The sequence below is a fragment of the Hippopotamus amphibius genome, chromosome 17 (genome assembly GCF_030028045.1).
Source record: "Hippopotamus amphibius kiboko isolate mHipAmp2 chromosome 17, mHipAmp2.hap2, whole genome shotgun sequence".
Classification (NCBI taxonomy): Eukaryota; Metazoa; Chordata; class Mammalia; order Artiodactyla; family Hippopotamidae; genus Hippopotamus; species Hippopotamus amphibius.
The window spans coordinates 1011305-1033646 of NC_080202.1; the positions used below are offsets into that span (position 1 = coordinate 1011305).

Genomic DNA, 22342 nt, shown 5'->3' on the forward strand with positions numbered 1-22342 from the left:
CCCGCAAACCTCTCAGAGTCTGCCCTTGCGCCCCTGGGGCGATCCCGACCCAGAACCCGATCTACCCCGTCTGAAAACGAGGATGACCTCCGCTCTCCCAGCGGAAAAAGGGAAAGGCCGCACGCGCCGAAGGCAACAAGGCGCGCGAGTCCCGGGGCGGCCCCTGCCCTTGCGGGGGCTTCCCTCCCGGGCAGTGGCCCTGCTCGGCCGACCCCTCCGCCTGCTCCGCCCCGGCATCCCTCACCTGCCGGGGGCGCGTAGGTCCGGGCGGGGGCCGGGGGCTTTGGCCGCAGCCCCTCGGAGGCGGCGAGGCCGCCGCGGAGACGGACCAGGAGGCGGCGCCCCCCGTCCCGCAGCCGGAGGCAGCTCGTCCCCATCGCGCGGGGGCCTGGGAGGACGACCGCGCGAGAGCTGAGCGCGGGGAACACGTAGCGGAGGGACCGCACGCCGCGCGCGCTGGCCGCACGGAGCTTCCTTCTCACCGGCCGCCGGCGTCCTCAGCCTCCCTGGGCGCCGCCATGTTGCGCACGACACTCGCGGAGCGCCGTCGCCGCGCGCCTCCGCGCACGCCGCAGCCAATCAGCATCACAAACGCCCCGGCCCCGCCCCCGCTCCGCGCCTCCGGAAGAAGACTACAAGTCCCAGAGGGCCCCGGCGCCCGCCACGTGCCGTCTCCGCCCGCCAATGGGCGGAAGCGCCGCGCCCGCCTGCTCCCGCCCCCCGGCCCTCCCGAGCCAATCGGAAGGGGTGTGTGCGCGAGCGCAGGCGGGGAGGGGGCTCGCTCGGTGCCCGGAGGCCCCGCTCGCAGGTCCCGGGGTCCCGGTGGCTGCCGGAGCGCTCGGTCCGCAGGCGGCCGGCGGGTGGACCCCTCCCGCCCCACGCGCGCGCCGGCCCCCCCCCCCCCCCCCGCGGCCGCCCTCCTCGGCTCCCGCGCGCGGCGGCGGCGGCGGTTCCCCCCTCCCCCAGCCCTGGCTCCGGGGGACCCCGCGATGCCGGTCCGCACCGAGTGCCCCCCGCCGGCCGCCGCCTCGGCCGCCTCGCTCGTCCCGCCGCCGCCCATCAACACGCAGCAGCCCGGCGTGGCCACCAGCCTGCTCTACAGCGGCTCCAAGTTCCGCGGCCACCAGAAGAGCAAGGGGAACTCGTACGACGTGGAGGTGGTGCTGCAGGTGAGCCGGCGGCCCGGCCTCTCGCGGCGCCCACGGGCCGCGCCGCCGCCCCCCCGAGCCCGCGGCAGCCGACGGGCCTCCTGCCCGGGCCTGCCGGGAGCCCTCCCTCCGGCGCGCCGCCACCCGGCGGGCCCGAGCCGGGGCCTCCGCGGGGCCTGTCGCCCCCGCTCCAGCCGTGCCTCCAGCCCCCCTCGGACCCCGAAGGGCTCCCCGGCGGGCCCCCCGGAGCCGGGACCCTCCCGGGCCCGAGACGCGCCTGCTGCCACCCACGTTTTCCGCGGTCCCAGGAAGCCCCGGCCCCGGGGCCCGCCTCCTCCTCCTCCGGGGTTTCCTCCTCGGCCCCTCCGCCCTTAGCCCCTGGGGCGGGGAGCCCCCGGCCCGCCCTGGTTCCTGCTTAGCCCGCAGGCCCGGCCGGCGCGCCGGGTGGGCGCCTCTCGGCCTGTCCGGAGCGGGCCTTCTCGCCCCGCAGCCCCTCGTCTCTTCCTGGCCCGGGCTTCTCCTGCCCACCCCTGCCCTCTGGCCACTTCCCGTCCGCCCGGGCCGCCCCGCGCCACACCTGTGTTCTCCCCCTGCCTGGCTCCAGGGGACCCTCTTCCGTGCTCTTAACTTTGATCGGTACGGCCAGGGCTTCCTCCTAGTCGCTCACACTCATGTCCCGGGAAGTGTAAGTCACCCACTTTATTTCTGACCCGGTATCTCCTTCCCGAACCTGCCCCCCGCCCCCCATGTGACCTGGATTTCTGAGAACCTGCTGTCAGCCCCTAATAGCTTTGGAGCTGCAGCTCCGCCTGTCCTGGCCCTTTGCTGCCCCCACCCCCCCACGCAGATGGGAGCACACTTGACGTTTCTTCCCCGCCCAGGGAGGTGGGCAGTGGTTGATAGTCCTCTTTCTCTCCCTTCCTAGAAAACTCTCGTTCCTCTCTAGCTACCAGGCCTGCATCAGGACCCACCTCCTCCTCCCTTTGCTCCTTTGTCCTTACTCTGGTACCCGCCTCCTAGGCTGTTCCCAAAAGCCCTTCCAAAACATCTGTCCCCTTGAAAGGCCTTCCAGAAGCTTTGCAGTCCTGTGTGAGGACAGAACGTAGGACGTGTCTTTTGCTTGTGCCTGCCCTTTGCGCTTTCATGACTGCATCTTAAAACAGCTTCTCTTCTGAGCAAGTAGGTCTCCCACCCCAGACGGTTGGGGACACATTTTCCTTCCACTAAGGGCAGAGCACTCATCAGCCCCTTTTTCTTACTGCTTTGTGGGAATAAATAATTTTCTTTTGATTGTGAGAACTCCATTTCCGTGTTAATTGTGTCTTTGGTCTGTGAACTTAAATTTCTATCGTGAGCCACGAAATTTATTGTAACTGAAAAAAATGGGACTTCCTGGCGGTCCAGTGGTTTTAGGACTTGGCGCTGTCCATGCCGTGGCCCAGGTTCAGTCCCTGGTCGGGGACCTGAGATCCCGCAAGCTGCGTGCACGCCTGAAAAAAAAGTATTGTGGCTGAGTTACTGCAGTGTTCACAGTGAGATGCCTGACGTGGTGATCCTGCTTCTCTTTTGCTTCAGATGTGAGAATTTAGCAGGAAGGTGCAGGCTTTTTTGCTTTTTGCAGCTAACCATAAACTTCTGGAAGTGGGAGCCCCGGTGTGGATCGTGTCTGGAATGGCCTTGAGTTTGTGCCCTTGTTGCGCGTGATGGTTTCTGACGGGGTCGGGGACAAGGGCCAGAGTAGCCAGCTATCAGAGAGAAGTCCACCCTGGTTACTGCGGCAGCTCCCCTCCCTGCCCTTAGTGTGTTGTTTGTGAATTCCTGTCAGCTGCCAATTTCTCGTGAACCCGTGGGAGTGGGAATTGAATTGGCGCACAACTGGTAGGTCCCAGGGCGGCCCGAGCGGAGACCTGGCTGGTGGCGGGAGGCCACTTGGAGTAGGCCATCTAATGGTGAGGGCGGTGGTCACGCCCAGGAATGCTACCCTGCACTTGGATTGGTGAGCAGCTCGTCCATCGTGGCGACAGTCCGTGGTGTGTGAACTGCCCCATCTTCTGGTTTTTCAGCCGGGACTGGGTTCTTGAACTCAGGCTTCTCGGAATACTTCTGCTTTCTGTAACTCCACCTCTATCTCTTATAACAGCTTTATTGAGATAGGATTCACCTGTCACACAATTCGTGCACGTAAGGTATACGATTCCGTAGTTTTCAGTGTGGTCACAAAGTTGCGGACCGGCGCTGCAGGCTACGTTTAGAACATTTCCATCATTCCCTAAAGAACGCTTAGCTGTCACATCCCCCCAACCCTAGGCCAGCCCTAATTCCTGCCCACCCCCACCCCCCCCCAGATTTGCTTTTTCTGGACCTTGCGTGCAGATGGATGGAGTCATACAACCCTGTAGCCTGTGCGTCTGGCTTCTGCCACGGAGCAGTGTTCGGAGGCCCGCCCACATCATAGCGGGTGTCGGCGCCTCCTGCCTCTTCATTGTCGCCTAATAGTCCCCTGTGCGATCCACAGCCGTTTGTTTTTTATCCATTGATCCGTCCTCCGTGAGTATTTGGTTTTTTCCGCCTTGGAGCTATTACGAACACGCTGCTGTGAGCGTTCCCGTACAAGTTCTCATGCGGACAGACGTCTTCGTTTGTCCTGCGTGTCTCCCCGCCAGCGGAACGCTGGGTCGTATGGTGGTTATTTGTTTAATGCTTGAGGAGCTGCACCATTTTGCGTTTCCAGCAGCAGCGTCGGAGGCTGCAGTTTCCGCGCGTCCTCGCCAGCGCTGGTTCCTGGCCCTCTTTTGGATCGCTGCCACCCTACAGGGCACCAGGTGGTGTCCCGTGCTTCTGAGTCGAACTTCTCTGCTGACTAACGGTGTTGGGCCTCTCTTCATGTGCTTCTGGAGTGGTCTTTTGTGGGTTGGGGGGGTTTTTTTGGAAATTCCAGTTGAGAGAGTTGCTCAGAGCTTCTGCGATTCTCACCTGGTCCCTTGTTGTTACCGTGACTGCTCTTTCTCCTCGGCTGTCCACGGAGCCAGGGGTGACGTGCAGGCCGGGCCAGTGTGGAAGGGGAGTGACACGGCAGCTGCTGGACACAGCAGCGCTGCGAGGCCTTCTCCCTGAGCGTTTGCCTTCTTTTCTCTCTGGTGGAGGGGCCGGCCCACCGGCGGGTTGGAGCTCTCTGTGCTGAGGTGGGTTTGGGTTCATCGAGATCAACTTGGGCAGAAAGGTAGAGACACATAGTTGGATGGAGACCAGACTGAAACTCAGATTCTCAAGCAGGTGATAATCTGTGCAAAACGTTAGCCAACTGGCCGTGCAGCTTTTAATCTTATTAGCAAGTATCCTTGCCACCTGATCCCCTTTCCAGCAGCTGTGAAACCCCAAACTATATTGAATTGGGTGAGAATTGCATCCTTGAAACTTAAAGGCCTCGGGTTAGAGCTGTGTGTCCTTTAACACAACTTCTTTGCTGACCCCCGTGAGTTCCGATCAGCGGCTCGATGCCGTCCGGTGCCCAGATCAGCAGGTGAGGACGTTGGCCGGGCTGTGGTGGAGTTCAGGTGGAGACCATTGTCCCCAGCACCGCACGGTGGGACCACTCCGGCTTTGTTGAAGCCCGCCTGCCTTCTTGCTGACCTCGCGTGGCTGGCTGAGGTCACTGCCTTGGTGATTCGCGGCGTGTTGGAAGTAGTCAGGTCCCCAGATCTGGTAAATGTCACAAAACGTTCCTGGGTCCTTAAAGGAGGCCTCACGCAGTGTTAAACACTCAGCGAGCCACAGGTCCCGCCGGACGCGCTCCCCCGTCTCCTCCGTGTGTAACGAGTCTGTGTGTCCTGTCTTTTCAGCACGTGGACACGGGGAACTCCTACCTCTGTGGGTATCTGAAGATCAAAGGCCTCACCGAGGTAAGTGCTTCTTCCACGGGTGGGAGCGGAAAGGGGCCTCGGGCGTGAAGGGCCAACAGTGCCGGCTTCTCGGGCCTGGTTCAGGAGCCCCGTTTCCAAGTGAGGTTCTCATGGGGGAGCGTAGGGTGGGCAGTGTGGACATGTCCTGTTGGAAAGTACACCAGCTCACAGACCGGTAAAGCTGATAAACAAGTCACCGTGTGCCCAACGCTACCGATTTTACTTTAATCCTTTTGGAGGAAAAAAAAAATATAGTGAGAACATAGCTGCCCCCGTCATGGTCAGTTTCTCAGCTGAGCGTCAGCCCTCGCAGGACCAGCGTCTTCACGGTTCCTCCAGCAGAAGGTGCTGCTTCCAAAACGTAGGTATTTTCCTTTCTTTGAACCACCTTTTTAAACCTCAGAACTCCTGAGAATATGGAAGGCAAGAGAGAGCATCCTTTGTTTTCCGTGAAGGAGTAGGCAGGAGGAAGGCCTGGCTGTGGCGGGCCAAGTGCCAGGGGCTGTGGCGTTTGGCGGGGCCGCGCGGAGCAGCAGAGGGGCCGGCGGGCGTCCCGGCGCCGCCTCTTCTGGCCCCACGACCTGTTCATTCCAGTTTCCTCACCTGTGAGATGCGACCTGCAGGTGCCGCCCTGTCTCCGAGGAGGACGCAGGGTCCGTGCGAGGGGCGCGGACCAAGGCTGACCCTCCTCCGTCTGGAAACACTTGTTCCCCCTGGTTCTCCTCCCTCCCCTCCGGGAGTCAGAGCATCTCCTGTGAAATTTGTTGTTGAGACAGAAAGGTATCCCTGCCCTCTAGAAACGTATCCAATCAGGTGGGGTAGAAATGACAGCAGACGGAAGGATTCTCACCTGTGGGTTTGTGCTGATAGAAAACACAGAGTGAACAGAATACGCTCAACTCTTAGGCGGCCAAAGGCATTTATTGAGTGCAGAACATAAACATTTAGCTTCACAAGGAAACCAGCAAAATCTGTAACATGAAATGTGGACACTGATTCCAAATGGTCATAGGAAGCCGCGTGGAAATGGTAAGTAGGATTAAAAACCCACACACTGTGTATGGAAATGCTGTGAACGTCCCACCGGGGCGGGTGGCAGCCAGGCTCCTCTGGGGGGGGCGGGGGGCAGCCCTTCGGCCTGGAGCTGCCTTTGGTTAGAGGAGGGCTGTGTTTCCTGAGGGCCCTTCGTCCTGCCTCAGGAATCTTTGACTTCATCTATTTTAATAGTTATTTTAAGTACCTTACAGAGATGCAGTTCATATAGCATACAGTTCCCCCATTTAAAACGTGCAAGCTGGGGCTTCCCTGCAGGCCCAGTGGCTGGGACTCCACGCTTCCACTGCAGCGGTGCAGACCCCGTCCCTGGTCCGGAGCTAAGTCTCTGCATGCCACGAGGCCAAAGAGGAGAAAGGGGAGAAAAGTACCATCTGTTGGCTTTCAGGGTCTAATAATTTTTAAAGTCATAAATGTGTTACACGGTCACTGGATAATCAGTAAAACGCAGGAAAGAGTGACGACTCTTTGAATGGTTCTGCACCTGTTATAAAACACAGGGGGCGTCCCTGGCGGTCCAACGGTTAAGACTCTGGGCTCCCAGTGCAGGGAGCCCGGGTTCCGTCCCTAGTGGGGGAACTACGATTCTGTATAACATAAGGCCAGAAACCCCCCCAGTTAACCATTTTTGTCTGCTTTTCTGTTTATGGCTGTTGAAATAGCAGGCACGTGATTTATTTGGCTGTAACTGAACAGGCAGTTTGGGTCTTGGCCGTAGTCTTCCTCATGCATCCAGGAACAAGGGAAAGTAACTATTAAATCGGAGATGACTTGCCTCTTCCCTGCCTCACCTTCACAGACAAGCACAGTTTTTGATGTTTGTGTGCCTTGTGGAGACAAATCCCAGAATGGTGAGGAACGGGTGTCAAGTGACATTCTCTTTGCAGCCCCGAGCCAGCCCCCTGTAGGGAGAGGGGCGTCACTGGCGAGGCCTGGAGCCCAGCCTGGGGGTGTCACGGCCAGGCCCCCCACGCACTCCCCCACGGTTCTGGACGCTCCCGAGGCTGAACCAGGGCCACTGGGCACAGGTGGCCACACTAGCCGGACCCTCAGGGCCGCTTGCTCACTGCTTATTCCGAAAGTTCTTGCTCACTTACCGGCCAGTCAAACGTGGATCCCCCAGAAGGCAGGTCTTCTCAGAAAGCTGGACCCATCTCCAGGCAGGTGACCCTGGAGTCAGTGAGGGGAGAGGGGCTCCGTGCGGGGGCCCTACACCGGGGGGCGCTGGCCATACCCCCCACCTCCTGGCTGTGGTCAGGGCTTGAATGTCCTCGCCCGCCCTGCAAGAGGGTTTGTCCTTTTGGTTCCTTCTGCATGCACAGACTCTTATTCGTTAGGTATTTATTTTATTTAATTCTCAGAGTTTTCGGGTACCTTGGTAGAAAACCTGGTAGATTGCTTGAAACACTTTAGAGAGACATCAGTGCAGAGTCACTTATAAGGAAAACTCATGACTTGGACGTAAATATGTTCTTTGTGTTATAATAGGATCACTTGATCATTTATCCTGCTTTCTCTCTTATGACAGTCTTTTTTTTAATATTTATTTATTTACTTATGTTATTTTTGGCTGCGTTGGGCCTTCATTGCTGTGTGTGGGCTTTCTCTAGTTGTGGCGAGCGGGGGCTACTCTTTGCTGTGGCGCTTACTCTTTGCTGTGGCGCGTGGGCTTCTCACTGCGGTAGCTTCTCTTGTTGCGGGGCATGGGCTCTAGGTGCACAGGTTTCAGTAGTTGTGGCACACAGGCTCAATAATTGTGGCTCATGGGCTCTAGAGCGCAGGCTCAGTAGTTGTGGCGCACGGGCTTCGTTGCTCCACATTCTTAACCGCTGTGCTACCAGGGAAGCCCCTGGAAGTCTTGATAATAAAATATCAAGGTTCAAAACTGAGGAAGTCAATATAATGTTTGTAGATTCTTACGTAACCTCTCGCGTCAGCTGCCGGCTTACACAGAACTTTTTCCCTTGGTCCTTCCTGAGATGGGTTAGTATCGTTTGGTTTATACCTTGAAAAGTCAGGTTTCGACTTAGGAAATTCTCTCCTCTTTGGTTTCTTCCCTCTTATGTATGAAGGTGTGTTTGGGGACCCAGCACCAGCGCAGGGCAAGGGGCGCGGTTTTGGGGGGAGGGCGAGTCTGTCACGTTCCGAGGTCACTGCTGCGAGGACAGGCGCCTGGGCGTGTGCCACGCAGCTGCCTCGGCCGCCCCGGGAGCCCGGGCCGGCGGGTCGGGAGGCGCGGCAAAGCCGTGGGGCAGATGTATTTTAAACGGGTGGATGTTTGATGCCGAATGAGAGGGGCTCCCTTGGCGTGCGGAGAAGAAAGCAGGACTTCTGTGCTCCCAGGACTGCAGGACGGTGACCCATGCTCTGCGGGCGGCGGGGCAGTACCAGGCCCCGGGAACCCCCGGGCGGGCGGGTGGCGCTGAGGGGCTGCCTGCTGGGTGGGGTAGGTTGGCTGGTTTTTACAGATGCAGAGGAACGGAAAACTTTTTACAGTAGTGTTCTTCCATTACTTTTTTCCAAATCCTTGGTAGCTCTTTCTTAGCAGAGGGACAGGTGGCAAGGTTATCAGGAGTCCTCCCAGCACCCTATCAGGAGGACGGCTCATTTATTTTTCCAGCGGTTGTGATTTCCCAGGGCAGACGTGATCAATCAGTGTTTCCCATGGTGTAAACGTGATGGAACAATACGTGTGTCTAATACATCAAGGTATTCTACCACCTCCCCCGCCCCCTGAACCTGAAGAGTTGGCCTGCAAGGGGCAGACCGAGCCCGTTTGGGAAGCCGAGGCCGGGCCGCGGTGGGAGGGAGACGCGGCGGTGATTTTGGAGCCTCTCTGGGTATTTGCCTTGGAAAGGAGACCTGTCAGGTTACCATCTGCTTTATGTGCGAGAGGATTCAGAAACAACTCGTCCAGATTCGTTTCTGAGCCACCCACAGGGAACGAGTGGGCCAAAGGAGGGTTCTCCGCTTCTGGCAGAGTCGCCAGAATCCAAGAGACCCCGCCCACCGGGCCGCGCAGCCCCTTCCCGCCCGCCGCCCCCACGGCTGGCAGCGCTGCTGGACCAGCTCTGGTCTGGGCGGTCGCGCAGCAGCGTGGTCGTGTTGTCACAGGTTGGGGGAGAAATGAAGGCAAGGTTGGCTTTTTCCTCTGTGAAGGGTTGCCGCTCCGGTTCGCCGTCATGTTTGATATCTGGGCTTTTACCGCAGGAGTATCCGACCCTCACGACCTTCTTTGAAGGGGAAATAATCAGCAGAAAGCACCCGTTCTTAACCCGGAAGTGGGACGCGGACGAGGACGTGGACCGGAAGCACTGGGTGAGTGCCTCTCTGCCCTGGGCCCGCGGGCGCTTGCGGCCTCCTCCTTCCTCCCCGTGTGTCCCTCTCCAGCCGCTGCCCCTCTCTCACCTCCTCTGCTCGGGGGCCGCCTGCGAGCCCTCCCCCGCGGCCTCTGCCTTCGGGGGGCCCGGGTGGAGGCGTGGTTCCTCCCGTGGGCAGGACCTCGGGGCCGCGTCTCCCCCTGACTCCCACCGCCCTGCGACCCGGACCCCCCAGAGACCGCCGGGCCCCCCAGCTGTCCAGTGCGGGTGTGTCCTCCTCCCCACCGTGAGCCGTCGGGACCGCTCAGGGCTCCCTCCTCAGCCCGGCCTGAGAGCCTTCGGCTTGGCTGGCTGTGGCAGTGACGAGTGTTGGTTCCGCACCGAGGAAGCCCGACGTGCTCACCCCTAACCCAGCCGGGCTGAGGTGTCAGGAGTGAGGGTTCCAGGACAACGCGCCGTCCCAGCACCACCCTGGCTGTGCGCACGCGCTCCTGCGTCTGGCCCACGGTCTCCTGCGGGGCTGCTCCTGCGGACCCTGAGTCCACGTGCCTGCAGCTGGGCTGCTCTCTCGCAGTCGAGTTAGGAAAGAAACATCCATCAGATGCTGAGTTTCAGTGGAATTTAAACTTGAGCTTATAAATTTGAAAAACATGTTTTGAAAGCTACACGCTTGGACTCTTGTAGTAAGTGGACACTGAGAGTTAGATGGTCACCTGTGTTCTGAGAGAAGAGGGAGAACAGGAGCTGCGCATCTGGAAGTTGGGGCGTCCGGAAGGTGCTGCCGTCGGGGAGCCCCTGGGAGCCGTCTGGCCCCACCCCACCCGGCTCTTCCTGCTGGGCGCCCACCACTCCCTCTCCTGCACGGCCCGGCAAGCACCGCGGCCGGTCTTCCATCCAACGTTGTTTTCCATTTCAAACGGACTCTGCAAAAAGCAGGGTCTTTGAGGCCCGATGAAAACTTGGTTGAGGCCGATTGGCTGCAGGTGAAGTACCTGGGGAGCAGCTCTAACGTACCGCTGCCTTTCATGAGAGCTGGAGACGCCCGGACTCCAGCCTTCTTAGGCCGGGTTGAACTATTCTGAGTGAAAGAGGGGCCAAGAAGGCCGCCCTGGGCCCTGCCTGCTGGGCGTGGAGGGCCGGGCCTGTGGACGTTTCCTCCCCGCGGCGCTGGCTGCCTCTGCGGGCCTCGGGGTTTCCTTGCTGCTCTCGCCCCACGCGGGATTCCCAGACTGCCACGGCGGCCCCGGGGGCTCTGAGCGCCCCTCTGTCTGTCGAGGAGTCACGGGGCCCAGTGCACACTGGAGTCAGGACGCTGTAGTTCACCCTCAGGTTCTCCCACGTGAGATTGGAGGCTGGTATTATGGAGATAAAGTCAAGATTCCTCACACGTAATCCACTTGGAATGAAAATGCCTGTGTGACAGATTCTATGACTTAATACCTGTCTTAAGTTTTTATTCAGGATTTTTTTTTATAGAATTAATATACACTTATTTTTAAATATTTGAAAAAAAGCAAAAGGAAAAAAATCCTCTATAATGGCAACTACCTAAAGCTAACGCAGATGCTAACCTTTTCCTAAATCTCTTTTGAGCACGTATACTTTTTTTAAACAAACACGTGATCATAAGATACAGTTCAGTCGCCATGACCACGGGTTACCCGTTTCCGGCCTCTACTTAACTGGCTGCCCCAAGCCACCACACCACTGCGTTGTCGGGGGACCCTGCTTTACCCCTGCGTCTTTGCCCCCATCAGCTGACGTCCGGAGACCCCCTCCCCAAGCGTCTGGGGTCAGGCGTGAGAGAAGGCCCGGGACTGCGCCACCCCGTTCTGTGGCCTTTCCTGGGCGTGTTCACTGGGCAGGCGTGGGGCCAGGCCCCAGTGCAGGGTGACCAGAGGCTCCCTGCCCACCACCCGCCGCCCCCCTGTCCCTCATACTCATGCTCTGCTTTGACTTTCAGGGCAAGTTTCTGGCTTTTTATCAGTACGCAAAATCGTTTAATTCAGACGACTTTGATTACGGAGAGCTGACGAGCGGGGACTACGTCTTCATGAGATGGAAGGTAGGGTCGCCCGGCTATGCCGGGCCTGTGGTGGCCCCCGCGTCCCCACACCCGTCCTCACTGTCGGGGAGGAGCGGGCACCGCTGTGGGCGGCTGCCGGCCTCCCGGGTGGGACCCAGGCCTGGGGCGGCACCCTCCACACGCTTGTGTCCTCTCCCTGCGTTCTCTCCTTCGGCTCTGTGGGCTGGGTCATCCCACGTGTCCTGTGGACGCGGGAGACCCCCTCTTCGCAGCCCCTGAGGGACCGTGCCCGGGCTGCAGGCCGTCACAGCACCCCCAGTCCCTCCGGCTCAGGACACGCGAGGCCGGGGAGGGAGTTTGGGTTCCCCCAGCCCTCGAGAACCCCATCGGGCCGGGCTTGCTGGGTTGGCTTTGGGGCCCCTCTGGTGTTTCCTGGGTTAGAGCCACAGGGTACCAAATTCAGGAGGCGAGTTTGTGAAATCACTGAGAACCTACACCCACCTCCAACCCCTCACCCCAACCTGTAGGAAAAAGCCGTTTTCTTGTGACATCTCACCAGCTTCCCTACAGATGAGTCTGGTAGCGTCCTTGTTCCCAGTCTGTGTTTCTGTGGTGAAAATGGGGGCCGGGGTTCGGCAGGTGCGGGGGGCCCCCTGCAGCCGGCCAGCTACACAACCCACGAAAGGACGTGTCTGGGGAGGCTCAGCTTTAAAATTAATTTTTAAAACTCCATTCAGGGATTGGGGAAAGGGAAGGAGAGTTGCTTGGTCTCCAAGAGTTTCTCACTCGCGGTGACTCCCCTGTTGGCCATCTAGGTCCCCCTTGGCCCCCAGAGGGCTGGCTCCACCCGGGTCTCGGGAGGGCAGCGCCGTCCTGACCACTGCTGACGGGGTGTCCCAGGGGTGAGGCCCGGGCCGGAGAAGTGGCCCTCGGCTCCTGAGTGGACCGGGAGCCTCACGACGGTTCCCGGGGCTCGGCAGGCGCGTCGGGGGCTCAGAGGTGGCGAGGTCTGGACGTGCTCCTGGGGCGCCTGCTCTTGGCTCTGACCCCGGCGACCTCCAGACGTGGTGGCCGTGTTTGTATTTGGAACACGCGGTGGCTGGGGGTTCACGGTCTCCCAGCGAACCTGAGAGCCACCTGCGGGGGCGGGGAGGCCTGGGGGCCGGAGCCGCCTTCGCTGACCCTCCGTCCACGTGCAGGAGCAGTTCCTGGTCCCGGACCACACGATCAAGGACATCAGTGGTGCTTCCTTTGCCGGCTTCTACTACATCTGCTTCCAGAAGTCGGCGGCCTCTATAGAGGGCTACTATTACCACCGGAGCTCGGAATGGTAAGGATCGGCCGCCGCGGCCTCGTCCCTTGAGGGGCTCGTTCTTGTCCAGAGAGCACAGTACACGAGGTGAAAAAACGAAGTTCTGGGTACAGGAGCTCGTTGCTAAATGCTTTCAAGCAGCACGTTTCCCGCTGGGCTTATCTCAGTCCTGCAGGTCTTGTACTTGTTCCTCCCAGATGTAATCAGTAACCGAAGTGTCAGATCGTGCTGTGAACAGTGGACTTTACTGTCGGCGGCCTTTCATTCCCTGCTCGCGTCCCCGCCGGGTGTCGCCGGTGGCCGGGGCCGTGGGCGTGGTCGGCCCTGCCTGGGCCTCTGCCCCGGTGACGCCGCGGGCCACCCCGAGGGCTGGCGTTCGCCACCTTTGCAGGGCCTCTCGTGGCTTCCTGAGCTTTAGTAAGTGCCCCGTTGTCCCTGGGTGCGGACGGTGTCATAAAACGCCTGACGTCCTCTCCGTCTCCTCGCGACTTGTGCCCGCCGTGAAGGCTCGTGCGGGACGCCGGGTGCCAGGCAGCCGCAGCCCCAGCTCCTCTGAGAGGCGCCGCTGTTGGGGTTTCAACACCTGTTCAGCTTTCAGATGAGTTTTTAAAGCTGCGCTTGTGTTTTTAAAAGCACGAGCTTTGCTGAGAGCCGTTCCCGAGCCGTGCAGTCCCCTCGTGGGGCGCGTGCGGCCAGCACGCCCTCCACCCCAGGCAGCGGCTGACGCGCTGTCTCTGAGGATAGGTCTGCCTGTCCCGGACGCTGCGTGCCGACGGGCCCGCGGCCCGTGTGCCTCGGGGTCTGGGCGTCACCTGGGCCCCGAGTTGCATGTGTTGGCGCCTCGCGTGGGTCGCCGCGTGGTTTCCTGTTGTGTGGCTGGACCACGTGTCGTTATCCGTTCATCGCTGGGTGGACACGTGGGTTTCTCCCGCCTTGTGGCCACCGTGGACGTGGGTGCACGAGAGTCCGAGTCCCTGCGTTCAGCGCCTCGGGGCATGTGGCTGGGGCGGGACTGCCGGGTCACAGGCTGATTCTGTGTTTCACCTTGTAAGGAACTGTTTCTCCCGGCAGCGGCACCTTTCCACGTTGCTACCAGCGACACACAAAGGTCCCGCGTCTCCCGCTTTCCCGCGTCCCCCCAACCCTGAGGCCACCCTTACGGTTGCAGCCGTCCCCGGGCGTGCGGGGCGATGGCCTGAGGGCTGATGCGTCGTCCTTTCTGGCTGATGCTCCGGGCAGGAGATGAACCACCTCCCTCTGTGCTGCTCCTCACTCCTCTCCGGGCACGCGGGGGGCGCCGACACCCACACGTCCACGCTCGGCGTCCCGCTGGGTCTCGTCCGCACGTGGGGACTGTCCCGGCCGGCTGCTCCTCCACCTGCTCGCCTCCTGGGCGTGCCGGTCGCGGGGACACCCCCCCCTGCAGAGCCCTCTGAGGCGCGTGAGTCTGACAGCTGCGTCTCGGGGAAGGAGGATGAAGTCGCCGAGGCGGGGGGCGGCTGTCATGTCGTCGTTCCCAGGCTCGCCGGGTTCGGGGGGGATGGGGGGAGCAGGCCTGCAGACAGCAGCCCAGTGCCCAGCCCCGAGGTGCCGGGGCTCAACCAGGGAGACAGAGACAGTGCAGGCTCGGTTCCTCTGTCGAAACTGGAAACGAGCCCGTGTCGTCCCAGCGGGGTCTGCACCTGGTGCTGGTGTCTGGGGTGATCTAAGGACACCTGCCCTCCTCTCCGCAGGTACCAGTCGCTCAACCTCACCCATGTTCCGGAACACAGTGCGCCCATCTACGAGTTCCGGTGACAGCGGTTCGCGACAGCAACCAAATAAACTGAACTTGGCAAAAAAGAACGTTGCCAAGAAAACTGTGTACCTGCTGGAACCAGGAGAACGTGTGTTCCTGTTTCTTCACGAGCAGACTTGCATCAGAAAGCATGAATGTCGACCCACAGCCTCCGAGGGCTCTGACCAGCGGGCAGGTGGCGGGCGGCCGCGGTCCCCCGCCCCCTCCGTGGCGTGTGGTCTTAAGCTGGTTTTAAGCTACCGTAAATGCACTTTTCCTTCCTGCACAGCTAACGTCTGCATCACCGAAACGCACATCCCTTCGTCCACCCCCGCCTCCAGCTGCGTAGAAGGTCAGCCCCGGGCCCCCTCGGCCTTGGTGCTCACGGGTCCCCACCCAGGCCCCCCGCCCCCGGTTGCTCACGAGAAGGCAGAAGCCAGCCCCCTGTGCCCCGGAGCGCCGTGCGGGGAGCCGGCGGGCGGCTCAGCGGGCTGGGGCACTGCCAGCCCCCGCGTGCTCGCGCCGAGCTCGCGTGTGGCCAGCAGGCTCCCCGGGCCTGGCGCCGGGTCACAGGATGTAAGGCTTCCAGATCCCCGGCAGGAGCAGATTCCAGTCCTGCTCACTCAGCACGTTTGCTCCAAACTTTTGAACTTGAGGGCAATACTAAACTTTAAAAAAAAAAAGGTTTTTTTATTACAAAATTATTTTTATGGTCTCTTGAACAAGGACCCTATGGCAAGTGCACAATTATTCAGAATTACATTTTACCGTTTTCACATTGAAAACCGCAAATGTGGACGTGGTAATTTTTATACCTGTATCTATATGTAAGTGTGTATTTAATCCGCAGCAGTCTGAGCCCGGCCGCCTGGTGCCGCAGCTTCGCAGCGCTGCGTCAGTTACAGTGCTGAACCCGAGGGCCCTTCAGGGGCCGGTTTGGCACGCGTGCCGCCTCCCCTTGCTGGTCCACACAGCCGTGCTTCGGGGGGGTTCTTCCACCAGGCCGAGGGGCCGCTGCCGTCCTGGAGCCGCAGCTCGGCAGCCTTGGGCCAGGCAGAGGCGGGAGCAGGAGGGGCTCACGTGCCAAAGGGTGTGTGTGTGCGCACGCGTGCGCGCGGCGTGTCTCGTTTTCTTTAAACGTGTGGAAAGCCTCATAGGGCGGCGTCCGCCGTAGCCCGCAGACGCGGGCAGGGCTTGGGGGATTGGCATTTGCTGGTGGTTTACAAGACTTAGAGTACGGGGTGGGGGGGAAGCTCTGACGACGACGTAGTATTATACCCACGGGAGCAAAACACGGGCACGTCGCGTGTGCACGGGCGGAGTGAGAAAGCACAGAGCCCTTCCGTCTAGGCGAGCGTGGGGCAATCCTTCATCCTCAAGAAGTGACTTTGCTTTATTGACGTACGTACTGTATGTTCCTGAGATTGAGTGTCAGGAGAAGCCTTAAAGGAGAAGCGTTGGGGAAGGTGGTGGGTGGGCGTCGGGGCCGCTGGGGGGTGTGGTCCTGAGGCGCCCTGCAGAGATGCACGCAGCCACCTGGAGGGGCCAGGGCCTGGGGACCCTGAGAAGGTGCCTGGTGGCTGCAGGGAAAAGGTGACTCACGTCCCTCTCCGGAGGTGAGTCAGAAGTGTTTTCTTCCTTGTAAAACTCCCAAAGGTAGTGGAGCGGCTGGCTCTGGTCAAACCCAACTGGTGGCACGGGCCGGGCCGGGCCGGGCCAGGGCTGCGGGGCGTAACCAGCACCTGCGTTTCGCCAGCTCCTTGAAGGGCTCAGGTGCCACTCGGAATGCAGTGAGGTCCCCCTGGAGCTGTCGGGGCCCGCGTGCGTGTGTGGCCATGGGTGGGCAGGGCCGGGCTCTGCTGTGGGCTGGCTTCCTTGCTGAGCCAGGGCTCACGTGCAGCGGTGTTTGGGGGATGGAAAAGTGGTTCCTTTGCCAGCTCTTGGGACACACACCTGTGATGAAGGTTGGTTCTCGAAACCTGTCTGTCGAGGATGCGGGAAGAGTGGTTTCCACGACCTGAGTAACCCCCAGACCGTCGGCTCTGACTTAGCTCCCGAAGGAGCCTGGGCGGCCGTCCCAGCCGAGCCTGCGGGTGGCCCACCGCCCCTGGTTCCCTGTGCGGTGTTTTTGGTTGACACGTGTGTTCATCACTAAGAAATGAGAGCAGACGCAGACCCCCTGCCGTCTCCCCCGTCCTCAGGACTCAGCGCCTACTCCTCTGCTCAGACCCCTCCACCCGCACCCCCAGCCTCGCCGCTCCTGCTGGAGGCGCCCCTCCCACCCACCCATCCTTTCAGACTTGACGGCGTCTCAGCTGCGGTCCCAAAGTAGCTAAGCGATGCCTCCCGGGAAGCAGGCGCCCCACCTCCCCCACCGCGCGCTGGGTCTGTGGACGGTGTGCCCAGCACAGACTCAAGGGCAGCGAGGGGACTTTCACTGTCTTTTGCTTTTTCAGAAACAGGGGATTTATATTCTAAGGCCTTGAATTGATTTTTTTTCTCATAAAATAGTCAGATAAGCTAATTTTTAAAAAGAAATGCCATTGAGTATGTGCATTGTGGTTTAAAATTACTAACAAGTTCTGGGAAAGAAAAATATTTGATTTTGAATCTTACTTGTTTTTAAAAATTAGATTTGAATGGGCAAAAAGTCTGAGTATTTTGTTTCTTTAGGGAGGACATGTGGAAGGGGTTTGAGGGTTTGGGATGGGAGAAGTATTTTGCAGAGCTATCGATGTCCAAATAATTTTTAAAAAATAATAAAGGTATTTAAGCAGTGAGTCTGTCCTCTTTCTAAATCAAAGTGGTTCTGTTGAAAGACACCAACCCCCTTCCTGGCCCTGTGGCTGTGGAGGTTTCTGGGTGCCCGCGGGGGTGGGGGAGGGCCGCCCGCGCCTGTGCGGTTAGGAGCAAGGTCCCAGGCTTGGGAGCTGGTCCCTGGAGGGGAGGTCCTCGCCGGGTGGAGCCAGGAGCGTGGTGTCAGGGTAGAGACGTCAGGCCAGTGTGGAGACAGAGCCGGCGAAACTCCCTCCCAGTCTGGAACCTGCGACCCGGAAAGTAAAGAGAAGTGACGGCGGTAGCCTCTCCCGCGTCAGCGCTCACCTTCCCCGCTGCACTGGCCGTGGGCTGCTGTCCTGCGAGCTGGCGACACGTCCACGCGTGGCGGACCCCGAGGATGGCCTGTGTCCCTGCAGGGGGATACGTGGCAATGGCGCAATGAAGAATCCACGTCTGTTGGACGGCGTTGGGAGCCAAGCACGACGGGGAAAGAGCAGGCGGAGCTGAGGCCTCGGGAGGCCAGGCTGGGGGCTGCAGTGGCTGAAATGACGGTCGGGTGACATTGAGCAAAGACCTGGAGGTGGGGAGTGAGCCACGCAGACGCGTGGGGACGTGACCTCCAGGTGGAGGGGACAGCGGGGCGGGGTGTGTCGGAGCCCTCAGGCCCGTGGGCCCCTGCAGGTCACGGCTGGGATCAGGACTCCAGCTCTACTCAGACGGGAGCCATCGGGGCGTGTGAGCAGAGGTGGGATGGGAGGTTCTGAAGGATCTTCCTGGGGGGGGTGGGGGGCTGAAGGGGCACGCGGACCGGGGAGAGCCCGTTGCCGAGCTGGGAGAGGTGGCGTGGCTGCGCGGAGGAGAGGGTGGAGCCAGAGGCTCAGCTGCGGGGCCTCCCGGGAAGCAAGAGCCGTGCAGGGGGTCCGAGGCTTCTAGAAGGACCAGTGGCCCCTGTGCTAGTTGGGGTCACTGTCTCGTTTGTTCCCTGTGGATGTTTAATTTGTGGAGGTGGCGGAGTGGAGACGCGGAGAGGTTTGTATGACTTACATTTCTCAGGAGGACAGAGCACGCCTGCCACGCAGGGCCACGTGGGGAAAGGAGGTAGACCGAAGCCACGGTCTTTGTTGGGGTTTCCGTCGGGAGGGCAGGCGGGGCAAGCGCTGTAGGGCCGGCGAGCGTGAGCAATTGGGGTGCGCTGCGCCCGCCGTGGGTGCCTGCCCCGGGTGGGGCGGGGCTCGGGGGTGGTGTGACAGTTTGATGAGGAGGCGGCCGTGTGGGCTCGGGGTTGGTGGTTTGCGTGGGAGAGCCACGGCGGGGCGTGGGAGCCTTTGTCTCCTCTGAGAACGGGCTGGCTCTGGGGGCGCAGCAAGGCCACAGCACCAGGGCAGCAAGGATGCAGGACACCAGAAACTACAGTTAGGGAAAAGTGGCCCTGAGGTGAGCGGAGGCCAAACCAATGAGCCCAGAATCTAAGGATGCACAGAGCAGGGACGGAACCAGCCGCTGGGACAACGCGCTTGAACTGTGCCCTCAGCCCAGCCCACGTGGCACGGTGGGGGTGCTGCCCCTCCAGCCGGGGCCTCGTGGCCACAGCTGTGCCATCGCTCACCGAGCCCCCGCGGTCGGCCTGGGCCCGTGAGGATCGGGCGGTGGGTTTCTGGGGGCCGGGTCTGGGGGTGACGTTCCCGTCCGTTCACGTGGCCGCTCCCAGCTGGCTGGCGCCCGGGACAGGGAGGCAGACCCGGTGAACGGTGGGTCACTGGGCGCAGCGGCCGGCGGGGAGGGCTCGGAGGGGAGGGGCCCGAGCTCCGTTCTGGACACATCAAGTCCAAGGGAGATAGGAGTCAGACTCCAAGTGCTGGTGGCCGTGCGGCCCTGAAATTCAGGCGGAAGGCCTGGACGGGAGGTGAGCGTTGGACAGCCGTCGGCATGAGTCGGGGTGAGGGCAGGCAGGGGCCCCCACGGGGCACTCATGGGCTGAAGGAGGGATCCCTGGGGAGGCCAGGGAGCTGGGGTCCTGGGGGCCGTGAGACGGCGGGGCCTTCAGGGGGAGGGGCCGCTGTGAGCACGATGCCCAGGGCTGGCCGTGGGGTCCAGCCACGGGACGGTCACTTCTGATGGACCTGTAGAGGCCAGCAGGGATCAGAGCGGGTGCAGGAAGGAAGGAAAGCGCTCAAAAGGTTTTGGGGGCAAATTGTGTCATACTATCACATGTAATGAAGCTGTTTTAAATTGTGGTAGAATATTCACAATGTAAATTTACCATTTTAGCCACTTTGAAGCGTACAGCTCAATGGCATTAAGCACATTCATCGTATCGTACGCCCATCACCTCTGTCACCTCCAGAATTTTTCCATCTTTCCAAAGCGGGGCTCAGTCCCCATTAAACACCAGCTCCCATCCTCAGCCCTGGCACCCACCCTTCTGCTTTCTGTCTCTAGGGACCTGACGGCTCCAGGGGCCTCACGTAGGTGGAATCGCCAGTGTCTGTCCCTTTGTGACTGGCCTCTTTCACGTAACGTGTACCAGAATTTCCTTCCTTTTTAAGGCTGAACACTATTGCATTGTATGTATAGACCACCTTTAGTTTATCCATTCACCCATCAACAAACACTAGGGTCACTTCCACTTCCTGCGTTGTGCGAATAGTGTACATGGGCATACAAATTCCTCTTCAGGTCTCCGCTTTCACTTTTGGATCTGTACTCAGAAGTGGAATTGCCGGATCATATTGTGGCTCTATTTTTAACTTTTGAGGAACCTCCATCCTGTTTTATGGTTGGCTGCACCATTTTATATTCCCACCAACAGTGCACAAGGGTTCCAGTTTCTCCACGTTCTCACCAACACTTGGTTTATATATATGTGTGTGTAAGATACACGCAGACACACACACACCCCCCATCCTCACGGGTGTGAGGTGTTATCTCATTGTGGTTTTGACTTGCATTTCTCTGATGACTAGTGATGTGGACCATCTTTTCACATACTGTTGGCCATTCATGTATCCTCTTTGGAGAAATGTCTACTCAAGTCCTTCTTACATTTTAAAAATCAGATTGTTGTGTTGCTGTCACCTAATGACGTCTTTATACGTCCTGGATATTAACCCCTTATCCGATGTATGGTTTGCAGATATTTCTCCCATCCCGTGGGTTTCCTTTTCACTCTGTTGATCGTTAAGTACCCTTTGATGCACAGATCAGATATTTTTACAGTTCCAATAGCAGCCGCTCCAGAAGTTCGTGAACTCTTACTCAGAGACTCCTCGGGTGACACGAACACGTGAGGTTGGTAGTTGGCTTCCCACTTTGGGTTTGGAGGACCCAGACCCTCCAAGCAGAAAAGGCCGGTTGCCTTGAAAACGCTCGATATTCAGGTTATCTCCCTTGACCCTGGGAGTAGGCCTGATTTCACATTATTTATGAAGAAACAGACCCCCAGGGACTGCGAGTGAAACAGACACAGCAGCACAGATGCCAGGACTCCTGGAAGGTGAGTTGCGTTCCAGGACCCTTCCATCTCCCCAAATGTAAACTGGTGGTGAACACACCTCCGTGGGCACAAGTGTGGTAGCAGTGGAAGCCGGGAGCCATGTCTGGGGACAGAGGGAGTCAGAGGACCCCCACCCCCCACCCCAGGCCAGGGCTCCACACTTGTCTGGAGCTCCCAGTTCCCAAAGGCTTTCACCTCCCATCTTCTCTAAACCTCGCAGAGCCCACAGATGGAGATGTCCTCCCCGCGGTCTGCCTGTCTCCCTGGGGTCACTGGAATTCACACCTCAGCCCTGCCGTGAACAGCGTGAGCCACGGAGCCAGGCGCTTTGCATGGCTTGTAGCCTGGCTTTGTCAGAGGTGGAGGAGAGCAGCAAGCTGGGGCTTAACGACACCCCTCTTGGCTGGAGCCTGGTGCATAAGAGGTGTTCAGTAAACGTGGGCCAAATCTGGGGAAGATGTGACACCCCCAGAGGACACAGGACTGAGCGGCTGTGGCATTCAAGGAGGACTTATGAGCAAGCAAACTTTGTGATTTCATTTTTACAGCAACCATCTTAAACCTGTTTTCAGGATCTAGAAACAGGCTCAGAGAGGTTAAGACATTTAAGCAAGGTCACACAGTTATGAACCTTGAATCTGAACACAGTGTGATTTCCGATGACCTGCTCGCTACTCCCAACTTTGTATTAAAAACATACATACAGGGGCTTCCCTGGTGGTGCAGTGGTTAAGAATCTGCCTGCCAATGCAGGGGACACGTGTTCGAGCCCTGGTCTGGGACGATCCCACATGCCGTGGAGCAACTAAACCTGTGTGCCACAATTACTGAGCCTGCGCTCTAGAGCCCACTCGCCACAACTACTGAAGCCTAGAGCCCGTGCTTCGCAACAAGAGAAGTCACCTCAGTAAGAACCCCGCACACTGCAATGAAGAGTAGCCCCTGCTGTCCGCAACTAGAGAAAGTCCACGCACAGCAACGAAGACCCAATGCAGCCAATAAGAAAATAAATAAATTTATATATATAAAAAAGGTTACCTAGAAACTTTAAAAAAAATACAGAAAAGTTGAAAGAATAATTCTTACACACACACACACACACACACACACACACACACACACACACACCCCAGGTTCAACAACTGTGAACATAATACCACATTTACTTCATGATTTCTCTGAGTGTGTGTGTGTGTGTGTGTGTGTGTGTGTGTGTGTGTCTACTTGAAAGTAAGGTATAGACAGTAGGCTCTTTCACCCGTGCTGTGGACTGAATGTCTGTGCCACCCCCTCTCCCAAATTCATATGTTGATGCCCTAACCCCCAGTGTGATGGTCTTTGGAGATGGGTATTTGGGAGGTTATTGGGGTCAGGTGAGGTCATAAGAGTGGTGTTTTCATAATGGGATCAGCGCCTTTGTAAGAAGAGTCACCAGAGAGCTGTCTCTCTGTCTCCCTTTCTCCCTGTGCACACTCCCCGAGCACAGGCCCCGTAAGGACGCGGCAAGAAGGCGGCGGTCTGTAAGGCAGGAATAGG

At 59.2% G+C, this 22342-nt stretch overlaps 2 protein-coding genes across 4 annotated transcripts in view; one reads left to right on the forward strand and one right to left on the reverse strand.

Moving 5' to 3' along the window:
• The window catches only part of ATPAF2 (ATP synthase mitochondrial F1 complex assembly factor 2), a 14078-nt gene extending 13540 nt beyond the window's left edge, over positions 1 to 538 (reverse strand). Inside the window, exon 1 of one of the 2 annotated variants that reach the window (XM_057714923.1) lies at positions 245 to 538. In XM_057714923.1, coding sequence (XP_057570906.1) covers positions 245 to 377 — 133 coding nt within the window. In that variant the 5' untranslated portion in view covers positions 378 to 538. The remainder of the gene's footprint in view (positions 1 to 244) is intronic. The other variant, XM_057714924.1, reaches the window with a different exon arrangement.
• Positions 519 to 15321, forward strand: GID4 (GID complex subunit 4 homolog). 2 transcript variants are annotated; one of them, XM_057714921.1, is made up of 6 exons: positions 737 to 1169; positions 4988 to 5047; positions 9311 to 9418; positions 11384 to 11485; positions 12646 to 12776; positions 14492 to 15321. In XM_057714921.1, exons 1-6 carry the CDS (start codon positions 990 to 992, stop codon positions 14553 to 14555), a joined length of 645 nt encoding a protein of 214 aa, XP_057570904.1. In that variant the 5' UTR covers positions 737 to 989; the 3' UTR covers positions 14556 to 15321. The 2 variants fall into 2 exon arrangements, with proteins under 2 accessions (XP_057570903.1, XP_057570904.1); XM_057714920.1 differs by lacking the exon at positions 14492 to 15321 and having other exon boundaries at positions 519 to 1169; positions 12646 to 12780.
• Positions 15322 to 22342: the final 7021 nt, after the last annotated feature.